The following is a 13613-nucleotide window of genomic DNA, read 5'->3' as shown; positions in this document are numbered from 1 at the left end:
CGCGGGAGCGCGCGTTCCCTCGGCCCCACCTTTCGGGGGGAGCTGCCCTGTTGTCCCGCCCAGCGCGCGCTCCCGCCCCGTCAGTGAGGAGGGCGCGGGTGGAGACCGGCCTGCGCGAGAGAGCGCGACTGTGCGTGTGTCACGGCGGGTGTGGGTGTGTTTGTTTCCTGTTGAGCTCGGAGAACTGAGGAGAAAAAGCGCAGTGAAAGCAGAAAAGTGTGTGTGTGTGTGTGTGTGTGTGAGAGAGACAGAGAGAGAGAGAGAGAGAGAGAGAGAGAGAGAGAGAGAGAGAGAGAGTGTTAGTTTCCTTGCGCCAGAAGAAGAGGGAGCCTGGCTTTGGGGGGCGCCTTCTCCGCCATGGGCCACCACTGCCTCCGAGCCTCTTCGCGGCCCCTGCTCCTGCTCTGCGTCCCGCTGCTCTTCGCTGTCGCCCGCGGAGCCCCCACGCCCGGGCCCGGGGAGCAAGCAGGTGAGAGACCTCGGCCGTGGCGCCCCTCGGGGTCAGAGAGTTGTGGGCGGCCGAGGCAGCCGCGGTAGTTTCCCTCGGCAGCCCCGGGCCCGCTCCTTTCCGCGCCCCTCGCCGCTTTTAAACGCCGATTGCGCGGCTCTCCGGTGTGGACGTGCCCTTCGTGGCCCCCGGAGGGCCCGTGCGTCCTTTCTCCTCTCCCCTTTCCACAACGGCGCCTCGTTTCCGACGAGGAGCGCCGCCGCCGGGGCTTGCTGTGATTTGTTTTTTTTTGTTAGCTTTATTGCCCTCTGTGACACGTTGCCGGGGATCCGAAGTGTTTTCCTGAAAGTTTGTTTTTATGGGCGCGTACGCACGATACCTGGAAAGCCCGTTCGAAAAGCAGCGATGGGAATGCGCGGGGGCAAGCCCTATAAACTATGGGCGTAGCCAAGGGGGGGCACCTGCCTCCCCAGTCAAGTACTGTAAAGGATTGAAAATACTTAACTGAGGTTATGACCCCCCCCAACATGAATCCTGCCCCCCATGTTAAAATACTTAACTGATCAGATACCTAGGTCCCCCCCCCCCAAAAGTCATGGTTATGCCTATGCCCTATAACCTAAGGGCTGCAATGTGAAAGGGTGCCTCAGCAATATTGCAGATTGGCTGCCCACCTCACCCCAAAATGTATCTTGAATCCAAGCATCATCATTATTATTTTAAAAAAATAGAGATGGAAAACTTATCTTAAAAAGGGGCTTCTTTTTTCTCACATGAAAGGGGATTCCTCCTACCACATATTCCTGCTTCAGAACTACAGTGGTACCTCAGGTTACATACGCTTCAGGTTACATACACTTCAGGTTACAGACTCTGCTAACCCAGAAATAGTACCTCAGGTTAAGAACTTTGCTTCAGGATGAGAACAGAAATCGTGCTCCAGCGGCGGGAGGCCCCATTAGCTAAAGTGGTGCTTCAGGTTAAGAACAGTTTCAGGTTAAGAACGGACCACCGGAACGAATTAAGTACTTAACCTGAGGTACCACTGTAATTTTTTACACACATGCAAGTTTGATTGCCTAAGATTTATGAAAACTGGTGACAGCTCTAAAAAACTGTACTGGATTTAGCGGCTTGAGAAAGCACTGGTGTAATCAGTGTCTGGTCTCTGTTCTTGTTCGTTTGCATTCCTTAAGTTGGAACTGAAGCATTAGATTTACCGTAAGTGAGTAAGGTTGGTTTCTTTAGTCTCTGAATTTGAGGCCGAGTTCATTTGTTCACTGAGCTAATGTTATGTGTTTGCCAGGCAATAAATAGTTGCAGCAAAACTCCTGATATCCAGCCATGTGATACAGATTAGTTGCTCCTTAGCACACTTTGATCACTTGATTGTATAAAGAGTGCTATTGGTTAATGTGGGAACTTCAGATCTCTGGAGAAACTGCAAGTCCAAAGTTGGCTGTTGTAGTTCATTCTGGGCTATTCCTTGTGTGGTCTTGGGACAACAGGGATGCCATTTCTGAATTTCATGATGTGGCAAATTGCTGTATGCAAAAAAGTTTGTTTAGGGTTGAAAACAGTAGGGTTTACCCTTATAAGCATAAATGGCATTGTTATGGTGCTTGTAAGAAGCACCATGCCATATGCTTTGCATACAGAAGGTTCAGTCCCCTGTCATCCCAAGTTAGAAAGCTCATATGGTTAATGTCTAACTTAGTACAGTGGTACCTTGGGTTAAGTACTTAATTCATTCCGGAGGTCCATACTTAACCTGAAACTGTTCTTAACCTGAAGCACCACGTTAACTAATGGGGCCTCCTGCTGCTGCCGCGCCGCCGGAGCACGATTTCTGTTCTCAACCTGAAGCAAAGTTCTTAACCTGAAGCACTATTTCTGGGTTAGCGGAGTATGTAACATGAAGCGTATGTAAACTGAAGCGTATGTAACCTGAGGTACCACTGTATAAGTTATCCTATATTTCTGGTGTCAGTTTTCACTTGAGTAATATACATGATAGGATATGGCTATAGCATTGCTTTCATAGTTTACCTCAGTCACCTTCATTGACTAGTTCATTTGAACTGTGTGTGGGCATAGGGGCATTTCACTTCCTTTAACCCAGATGTTTCCTTGGCCAGCATTTGCAAACTGAGTTGACAACATTGTACAGATGCTAGAAACCAAGATGAGTGCTCTGTTGCTAAACCACTTCCTTGTAATTGAGCTAAACCAGGCTGTGTCATGTGCTCAGGGTTGTTCTAGAAGACACTTGCTTAGAACTTTATTCTGTAAAGTTGATTGCTAAACATGACTTCATTAATCAACTGCACAATTGTACTGACACTAATGTCGAATCTTAATTGCATCATATTACACCTACTTTGTGTACCTAACTGAGAGCAGTTCAGCACAGCATATATATACAAGTAAATAATAGCCATACAGTAGTTTAGAAGTTTCCTCTTTGCCTGAATTTTAATGTCTAAGAAATGATTGTTGCAAATTATGGGAATGAATTTGGACTGTTTTAATTTTCTGTCCTAAAATAGGAAGTAAATGTTTACACCCATAAGCAACTTGGCTTAGATTCCTGGCATCAGGGAATCCCGCAAACTTCTACAAGTAGAGTTCAGCCTTATTTTTTAAAATAGCAAAATATATTATGGGAGAAAACTGCAATAGTGAGTGACTAACTTAATGCAGGGGTTGGGTGGCGCTGTGGTGTAAACCAATGAGCCTTGGGCTTGCCGATTGAAAGGTCGGCGATTCAAATCCCTGCAACTGGGTGAGCTCCCGTTGTTTGGTCCCAGCTCCTGCCAACCTAGCAGTTCAAAAGCATGTCAAAGTGCAAGTAGATAAATAGGTACTGCTCCGGTGGGAAGGTAAACAGCGTTTCCGTGCACTGCTCTGGTTTTGCCAGAAGCGGCTTAGTCATGCTGGCTACATGACCCGGAAAAACTGTCTGCGGACAAACGCTGGCTCCCTCGGCCAGTAAAGTGAGATGAGCACCGCAACCCCAGAGTTGTTTGTGACTGGACTTAACTGTCAGGGGTCCTTTACCTTTAACATAATGCATTGTCAATTATAAACTAACATATCATTCCTCTACTCTCTCACAATAGGCTGCCAACAGTACACAAACAAAACATGTGAGGAATGCCTGAAAAATGTCTCGGTAAGTAGTATACAATTGCAGAATACATATTGTAACTTGAAATTGTCTATGAGCCTGCTGTGTGCTGTGATGTTAAAGGCCAGCCCAACCCAAAACTGTTCAGGCACTCAAGAGTTCATCCACAGGGCTATGCCGTCAACCAAAGGTGAACGGTTCCAGAAACCCTGCAAATGCAATCTTGGTAGTCAAGATAACCCCACAGTTAATTGGTAGTTGTAACCATGAGCTCATATATGTTCATATTCACTTGCTTTGATATAGGCCAATTGGCTTGCTTTGATTTTATCCTTATCTGTGGGCTTGGGGTGCTGGGCTCTGAGCCCAGAAAAGGGGAACTATCTGTAAGATTTGGTTATTTGCCATCTATGCCCTCATCTGGTCAGGTGAAGTGCTGGAAAGTGCTGGCCAAAGTGACGTATGCTGTTTTGGGTATAAAGAATGTATAAACATTTGCTTGGGCCATCTCCTTGCTCCAGTGTCCTTCCCGCATCTGTAAAGGCTGGGAGACTTGGCAGGCTGACTTGTTGAAAGACTACACCTCTCTTTTAATAAAGCATTAGAAGTGATTGCTCTGGTGCTTTTGACATCCTCCTTAGGTATCCCTGCACCAAACTACTCCCAAGAGCCCTCCTTTGGGCTGGTGGATCAGGACTGGGGCTCAGCAAATACAATAAAAGGAATAATTCTGCATGTGCAGTAAGAATGAATGCATCAAATTGTTTCTATTTTTAATGGGGAAGCCTCTTCCAGAATACAAGCTTTGTGTATGCACAGGGAGCTGTTGGATTAGCACAGGGGTGAGGAATCTTATTACCATTGCTCACGCTGGCAGGGGCTGATGGGGTTTGTAGTCCAACATCTGGAGGGCCATAAGTTCGCCACCCCTGGCTCTGATGCTCCTGCACTACACAATCTACTCTACACACACTCAATAGGATGGTCAGTGATACAGAATCAAGCTTGTTGTGCAAAAATTATCAAATCTTGCTTTCTCAAGTAAGTTTATAACATCCTTTTTCTTTCTATAGAGACCAGTATAATATTACATAAAGCCAAATCATCCTGGGATGAATAGATATGAGGCATAGGCACCGCTCTTCATTATACAGTATACTTCAAATAAATTAACTAGTCCCCTTCCTCAACAGATTTAAGTTGCCAAGCCTGTGATCTCTTACTTGCAAATTGTATTGTGAAATCCCTCTTCCAATTCTTGAGAAATGTTTCTCAATCAGTTGCTAGTTCATCCAACTAAAAAGAAATCACTGTTAGTTGACAATAAGTGCAGATTCATGTTTAGGCAAGAAAAGAGGGGTCTTTAAGTACAAAAATTTGAGAGCCAGCATCTTTGAGTTATGTATGAACTGGAGATACCTGAGAAACATCCAATGAGTATTTTGATCGATAATTTACCAGATGTTGCTTCTGAGCAACTTCTCTATGACCTGGACTTGAGCAGGGGTTTTATACAAGTCTCATTGTACTGAAGCATCCAGATCTTGATTTTTTTTGCAGTTGTCTGGCTTTTCATATTGGGAAAATGCAGGAAGACTTATTGCATTCAAGTCCTATTGAAAATTTAGTCAAAATAGTTTTTAAGGATAGCAGAATTTGCTGCCAGTTTTGGACAAATGCACTATTAGTTTATAGAACTTATTTGGACTCTCCTGCCATTCCCTATAGAACTGATGAGGAACCATTTTCAGTCAAAAAGCTGCATTCCCTTCTGGGCAATTACTAAGGGACTACATGCCAGTGTGGGCAGGGCTAGAGGCAGAAGTGTGTATTTTACCTTTGTACAGTAGGTTTGCTTCTACACACATTCATGCATCACTTTCTGTTCTCACTTCAGGCAAGCAGGAAATATTATTGAAGTTCCAAGGACACATTCCAGCCAGGCAAAAATATCCGAGAGCCAGCTAAGAGAACAGTGGAGGGCTGCATTTGGTGTCCAAGCCTGAGGTTCCCCATCTGTGCCTTATAAGCACAAAAGATTTGTACTAATCACCCAGCAAACAGATTATGCAAAAAATGGCATCTAAATATGAGCACGAGGGCTTTATTTGGGAGGGGTGTGTGCTGTTGTTGTGGCTACTTGACTGCACAGTCCTTTAATATGCCAGATGCATTGTTTAGAAAGCACTGCAACTGTGGAGGCCCTAGAGGTGCGCAGTGTATAATTCTGAGGCTTGGAAAAACCACTTCCAATTTGCTGCCTCTTTCTGTAAGAGTCTGAATCTAATGTTAGTCCTTGACCTCTAGGTGCTTTTGACAGGGTACCCTTTGGGTTCACTTGTGCTGATCACAAGAACAGTCTTCCTTGATCACTACAACTTTCTGCTTCTATCTGTGGCCACTTTATACAGTTCATTTACTGATCTATTATAGTTCCCGGTTTCCACATAGGAAGATTTTTATTTGGTACTAATCCCATGCATATGTAACAGCCAACTACATATTTTAATGTGGCTGGGATTGTTTTTGTGTGTGGACATGTTAAATGCGATCATGTGTTTAACACAATGAGTAGTTTGTCTCTCTGCTGAATTAAGGGAAGCTTGCTTCAAGTAAGTACAAAGGATTGCAGTTCTAGACTAAACAAGTTTTTATGATCTTTTAAAATGACCTACATTTGATGCTTTTTCAGATGGGATTACTTGGCAAAACGAAACTCAAGAAGACCTAGTGCTTCAGTAGTGCGGTGTTGGGACTAAAGTTGAAGCAGTGCTCTTGAATTCTTGGCAATGCCCTCTAGTCAGTAAGATTACATAGAAGCAATATTGATAACGTTGGCATACAGTTGTGTTCCTTTCACTATCTTTGGGCGATACCCAGCTCGTTCATTCTCAGAATAGACTGGTTGAAATCAGTGGCTTGAAGTTACTTAAGTAAACATATTTCCGTGGGTCTCCTCTAAGTATGGATATTGCCCTTCAACTTTATCCCACTCAGCTGTTTTGTTTGTTTGTTTATCGGCTTGTTGTACTTTCCACCTCTTCTTTTTCCAGTGTTTATGGTGCAGCAGCAGCAAACAATGCCTGGAATATCCTGTTCGAAATATCCTCCCTCCCAGTTCACTTTGCCAGTTGAGTAAGGCCCGCTGGGGTGTCTGTTGGGGTGAGTAACTTCCAGGAATACTACATGTGTGTCATTGGCATTGCAATTTTCTCTATAAACAATTCCTAGATTGTTTCTTGGATGCAATAAATATTCCTCTTCTCAATAACTTTCTTTAATATTATTTAGGGTATTATAAGTAAACGTATCAGAATTTTGCAGTCTCCTTGCAACATGGGCAGATCAAGTTACTACAGTTTACAAGTTGATAGAAAGGAATGGAACTCCTTTACTTGCTACCAGCAGCAAAATGTTCTGTGAGATTATTTTACAGAGATTTTTTTTTTTCTGGGTTATTTTTCTGGATTAAACAGCAAATCATTACTGCAGCAAGATCATGGGGATTCTTTCTAGTTATGCTCCTATATCACAGCAAAGATATTAGCATTTTTAGTGGTTAGTTAGGTGTTACTAAGGGACATGGATGGTGCTGTGGGTTAAACCACAAAGCCTAGGACTTGCCGATCAGAAGGTCGGCGGTTCGAATCCCCGCGACAGGATGAGCTCCCATTGCTTGGTCCCTGCTCCTGCCAACCTAGCAGTTCAAAAGCACGTCAAAGTGCAAGTAGATAAATAGGTACTGCTCTGGCGGGAAGGTAAACGGCGTTTCTGTGCGCTGCTCTGGTTTGCCAGAAGTGGCTTAGTCATGCTGGCTACATGACCCGGAAGCTGTATGCCGGCTCCCTCGGCCAATAAAGCGAGATGAGCTCCACAACCCTAGAGTCGGTCATGACTGGACCTAATGGTCAGGGGTCCCTTTACCTTTACCTTTAGGTGTTACTAGGATAAGCAGAGTATGATGATGTTTCTCCCAGTGTTTTGGTAATTACAAGTTAAGCAACTTCTGAACATGAAGATTCCATTATGCATTTTGTGATCAATAGTTTTGGATATAAAATGAAACTAAACCTTAAAAAAGAAAATTTAAAGCTATTGTGGTAGCAGAAGGCTCAGCATTATAGATGTCCTATAGAGGACATTGCCCATCCAATGGCTCAATTTGTACGAAGCTGCTGCACTGAGTTTGTCCTCCATGCTTTAACTGGGCATGTTTACAGTGATTTGTGTAGAATAACTTTAATTTTGAAATAAATGACTTAGGCCTATTTTTGGGGGGGGTTTTGGCAAATGGCTCACTCACTACTTTTCTTGTGTTATATATTTCAGTGAATTTTGAAGCTCTCATAATTACAATGTCCGTGGTGGGAGGAATAATCCTTATTGCTCTTTGTGTTTGTTGCTGTTGTTGCTGCAGGAAAAAAAAGGGCAGAAAGTAAGTATCTGAACATGTTCTTATTTTTTATACCGTAAATACCAGTAATATACTTACCTTAATGACACCCCTCAAGTTATGGCATACCTATTCATATATGTCCTAAATGCTCTTGTTTTGTGCAGACCTGATAAGGAGGATGAGAAAGTTGCCAGAGAGAGAGAGCAGAGAAGAGTAAGACAGGAAGAGAGGTAAGTTGCTGTCAACCTACAGATGTTGTCAGGCCTGCTGCTCCCTTCCCTTTTGATGTTAAGACCAGATGTTTGCAGAAAACATCTGGAATAACAGAGTGTTGCAGGTGCTCTTTATACATTATTCCTCTGCTGTAATACTTAACGTGTTGGCCTTGGAGGACTTCAGTGTTTATAAGCATCTGGAATTATATTGTAACCTGCTTGAAGGTCCTATTGCTTGAAGGTCCTAATCTTCAATTATATTGGAATTATATTGGAAATTATATTGTAACCTGGAATTATATTGTAACCTGCTTGAAGGTCCTAATCTTCAAAAGCACTTTGAAGATTCTATTGGTCAAAAGACGGTATAAAATTAATCTTGAATGTAGGTAGTTGGGAGCTGTCTTCTCACTAACATAATTTCCTTCCTACACAGGAGAAAACAATGTATACAAAATCATTCTAAATTGCAAACATCCTAAGACATGTTATATTTCTTGCAGGAGAGCAGAGATGAAATCAAGGCATGATGAAATCCGGAAAAAATATGGTAAGTGCCAATGGCTAGCTGTCAAATGCATAAGATGCTTCATCTTAGTGTGCTATATGTCAACATGTGATAGTTACCACTTCAACTCATTACCCGACGGAATGGTGTCCCAGTTTTTGACTGGCCTTGGTAACCAGGCTAAAAAACCCCTGATTGCCAGCAATCTCTCTCTCTCCCATCTGTTGCACCTCCACACAAATGTCAGGAAATAAACCCTGCTCCCTAACAGTTCAGCTGTTCCAAAAATACTAAAGGCACTCTGCCCTTAGTAAGGGTACAAAACTGACTGGAGTTTATGCTCTCTAAGTGTATCATTTAACTGATTTTGCTTAAACAGTAATTTGGGTGTTGGGAATTCTGATAAGCTGTTGTCAGCTTTTCCTTATTACTAGATCAGTACCCCTGACACAGACGCGGGTGGCGCTGTGGGTAAAACCTCAGCGCCTAGGACTTGCCGATCGTATGGTCGGCGGTTCGAATCCCCGCGGCAGGGTGAGCTCTCGTCGTTCGGTCCCAGCTCCTGCCCACCTAGCAGTTCGAAAGCACATCAAAGTGCAAGTAGATAAATAGGGACCGCTTTATAGCGGTAAGGTAAACGGCATTTCCGTGCGCTGCGCTGGTGCAGGCTCGCCAGAGCAGCTTCGTAATGCTGGCCACGTGACCCGGAAGTGTCTCCGGACAGTGCTGGCCCCCGGTCTCTTAAGCGAGATGGGCGTGCAACCCCAGAGTCGGACACGACTGGCCCGTACGTGCAGGGGTACCTTTACCTTTACCTTTACCCCTGACACAAGAAACAATCAGTTCTGGGTTAAGCCAAAATGTTATAAACATAATTTATTGTATTATAACTCTTTAAAATACTTGTCCAAAAACATGTTGCAAGAAAGGAGTTGTTGGGTTTTTTTTAACCAGATGCCACATTGTGTGGAATATTTGGATAGGCAAACCATTGAGAAATGCAGTTCACTAGACTTTGATCCTGCCCCCTACTTTCACGAATACTGGCAACCACTTTTCATCACCTCCCTCGGCTACTTCCTTTTCATATTTGCCCCTCACCAATATCTTTGATCTCTGTGTTCTAACCAGATGTTATTTTCCCCCCAGGTTTGTTTAAAGAAGAGAACCCATATGCCAAATTTGAAAACAACTAAGATTTCTTTTGAAAAGCCAAAGTAAGCTCTGCCAGTGCAGTCTAAAGAATGTGTAGTACAGCTGCTAAAAGATCCAGTAAATTAGATGCCTTAATTGCAAATGGAAAATTGGTCTTACTAGAAGACAGCTGTTAATAAGCAGCAAGATAAACGAACAAGCCAAACATACCTCTGAAAACCAGATGGCCTAGCAGGCTGGAGATGTTAGATTTTTCTTCTTTCTGTCCTGCAGGTGTCTGTGCTCTTACATAGTTTAGCATAACCTTTGTTTGCTGGTCAAATGTTGGAACAAATTTGTTCATGAAGTGGAGAGGGACAGTGCACATTTCTTCTTGTCAATCTTTTCTATGGTCAACAAATTATAGCTATTTTTAATTGAAGGCTAGGAGTTGGGTGGTCATATCAAAAAACAAGGTGGGTAGGCTATGTGAAAGGAACATAAGCTTTAATTGTGCCACTAGCAAAAAGTGCCTAAATTGATCTTTAAAAACATTTTGTTTGCAGCACAGATGTTTTTATAGTGTCATTGTGAAGGTTTGCACTTTTATATATGAATACTACTTTTTCTTCTGGACTACGTATGCGTGTTCCTTCTGTTCCTTTGCCTCTTTTAAATCACTTCAACTACAGAAATAGTTAGACTGATTTATGTTAGTAACAGTGTGATACGAATGCTTTACTGGTGCTGATTAAATGGCTGCTTGTATTGGAATTTTAAAGGCTCTTCTTATATTTAAGAACTTTGTACTGCTTGTAATTATCTGAAGCAATGTATAATCTTGGAAAGAATGTCCTTAGTAACCAAATCAGAAGAATGAAAAGGTTTCTTTTTTGAAGTAAAGAACCATAATGAAGCCTTGGGGTTGATTTCTGCTGCCTAGAGTAAGGCCTGCCAATACAATATTTGGCTTGATGCAATAGCCTGTTTTTCTTCAGGCTGTTCTACGTCAAGAGTCCTATGCACTGGAGTTTCTTTATAAAGACAGATTAATAAGGAAAGTAACTTCTTATTGTTTACTGTCAAGTGGAAGTGGATTAAAACAAAACCGTGAAATAATGATTTGGAGGACTGGCTACACTTCGAATGTATAAAGTTTGTTTCCAAGGAAACTTTAAACACTACATTTGCCTGGAGTGAAATAGCACCTAGGTCATAAATACAGAACTTGTGAAAAATGTGGAATGATATTTTCATTTCCCCCACCCCAAAATTGAAAGCATTAGCTAGTATAGAGAAATTAAATGTCTGATTTTCATGCCCACACCCTTCTAAAAACACAAATACATATGGAGGTATATTAGTTACTGAAGTAGTAAGATTCCATTGTAACCTTAAACTTTTATATATGTTGTCAAAGTCACAAACACATATAATACTTTGTATTCATTTAAATATCTTTACTCTTCTGTTGACATCTTAAAAAACAAGTTGAAATCTGCCGAAATTTGCCGACAATGCGTAGTAAATTCCAGAAATACAGGATATTGTTTTATAAAAACTTGCATACAATTATTCTGCCATATTAACAAGTAAAATGAATTATTTACTGTAGCAAAATTTGTAATTATTTACATAATAAAATAAATATTTAATATCTTACATCTCTTGGCATTCTCTAATTCTGTTGCCCTCTTAAGCAAATATAAATAATAGGGAATTATTGTACCACATGGTCATACAATTTCCTTTTTCTGAAGAATATGAGTATGAGTGGGGAGGGATGTCAGCATCTGAAGAAAGTGTTTTTTGGTGACAGAATCACAAATTTGAAAACTAAAAATGCTTAAGGCTTATGCTGAAGTGTGTGTGAGTGATCTCTCCTCAAAGAGAGGGTATGACTGGCTGAAACTCTGAACAGGCTCCCACACTGCAATGTTTTGTGGCAGGTCCCACATACATGCATAACATCCTCAGGTTGTTGGGGCTGGCAGCCAGTCCAAGAATAAAGCCTGCTAGCAATATATAACATAATGGAAGATGGCCTTGAGATGGGAAGCGAATGAAATGTGTCCTTTATTCCTTCCTACTCTGCCCTAACTGTCAGGGGTCTCTTTACCTTTACCTTTACCTTTACTCTGCCCCAAGAGGGCTGAACAATAATACCTTTTGGGGATGGGGATACACTGCAATATTCCACACAGCATGTTCGCCTTGCTCTGTTTATCCACATATATGGGCTATCTACATTACTTAGTAATCTAGTTAGTCTTTACAAAGATCTCACTACTTTACGTTGGCTGTTCTAAAATTCTAATATATGTTCTTATTGCCTGGATTACTGTAATGTCTTGGTTCCAGTTTCTCACTCTAAATGTCTTCTATCCTCAGCTCTGTGGCCAACTAATATTTTGCTCACTGTTTAAAAGCCACACCACTGCACCATTCATACACTCTTTTTGCGTTTAGTTCCAACTTCTTGGTATTGGCTCTTCTTTCATCTCAACACTAGTCATATTTCTTTCATGTAATACAGAGGTAGGTAACCTGTGAGGCGCTGGCAGGGGCTGATTAGAGTTCAGCAATTCTGGAGAGCTACAGGTTTCCCTGTTCCTGATCTAATACTGACTTACTTGCTTAACCTCTAGTTTCTTGTGCCATTTATTTCTGCCAGCTCTCTGCAACAGTTCATGCACCTAGTGCATGCATCTGTCTTCTATTATTATTCAGTTCATGCACCTAGTACATGCACCTGCCTTCCATTATTATTATTATTAAAATTTGTATACTACCCTATACCCACAGGCAGTTCACAGAGTAAAACATGAATATAAAACCACAAAACATACAATCAAAACAAAAACAACCTAATAACCCCCACACATTTTTAAAGGGCAATAAAAGCTACCTAAATGTCTCCTCTTCTATTATTCCTATCTTGACCTTTTAACAGTCTTCCCTTCAGTCTTCCCTCTTCCTAGATTTCTGCATTGTGCCCAATATTTAACACACTTCCCATCTGGCTACACTTCGAATGTAGCTTCTAATGTACATACAACACTTATGAAAAGCACTTCATTAAAAAATGACATATAGTGAGGCTGTGTGCTGAGTGACAGTGGTGTCCTACAGGTATCTACTAAGAAGCCTTATATGGCACAATAGGGCTTACTCCTTACAACAGAGCAGGGGTGGGGAACCTGCCCCCCTGCAGATGTTTTTTGGGGGTACACTTCCCATTATCCCTGACCATTGGTTATACTGACTGAAGCTGATGTGAGTTGTCGCTCAACACCTGGAGGGCCAGAGATTCCTCAGCCATGATTAAGGACATAGGATTTCAGCGTGAGAGAGGGTCAAATAACACTCATCGGACTGCTTTCAAGATACTCTTGGGAAGAGATCAATGAGTTTTTATCCTACTTACAAGTATTTTGTACCTCTTCAGGGTGAACTACCTCACCACCCCAATGAATCCCTCTCCTCAAATATTAGTTCCATCTCAAAGGAAACCATTGGGGACATTTTAGAAGTTTTGGAAGTTAACTACCCAATGGGGAAATATTTCCCAGTTGTCCCAAACCAAATTTAGGTACATGTTGTTCCTTAGTAAGGGGGGAATAGCTGCATTAGGCAGAGGGCGTCAGGACTACTGTGGTTAGAACTGATATTCTTCTCTCTACATCGCAGATTGCAAAGAAGTTACAGATGAAAGAAGCAGTGTTTATATGCCGCACTCTAGAGTTTTGAAAGAAAACCAGAAGTTAAAAGATTTATTTACC

The 13613-nt window shown here is 42.0% G+C and overlaps 1 protein-coding gene across 1 annotated transcript; it reads left to right on the top strand.

Annotated features, from left to right (window-relative positions):
* Positions 1–108: 108 nt before the first annotated feature.
* PTTG1IP (PTTG1 interacting protein) lies at positions 109–11493 on the top strand. The gene is made up of 7 exons (XM_081005143.1): positions 109–469; positions 3571–3623; positions 6632–6740; positions 7908–8013; positions 8139–8204; positions 8693–8739; positions 9847–11493. Exons 1-7 carry the CDS (start codon positions 358–360, stop codon positions 9891–9893), a joined length of 540 nt encoding a protein of 179 aa, XP_080861269.1. The 5' UTR covers positions 109–357; the 3' UTR covers positions 9894–11493.
* The last annotated feature ends 2120 nt before the right edge of the window (positions 11494–13613 follow it).

Source organism: Podarcis pityusensis, assembly GCF_964106645.2.
Source record: "Podarcis pityusensis genome assembly, chromosome: 5".
Taxonomy (NCBI): Eukaryota; Metazoa; Chordata; class Lepidosauria; order Squamata; family Lacertidae; genus Podarcis; species Podarcis pityusensis.
This window is presented reverse-complemented; position numbering and strand designations above follow the sequence as displayed.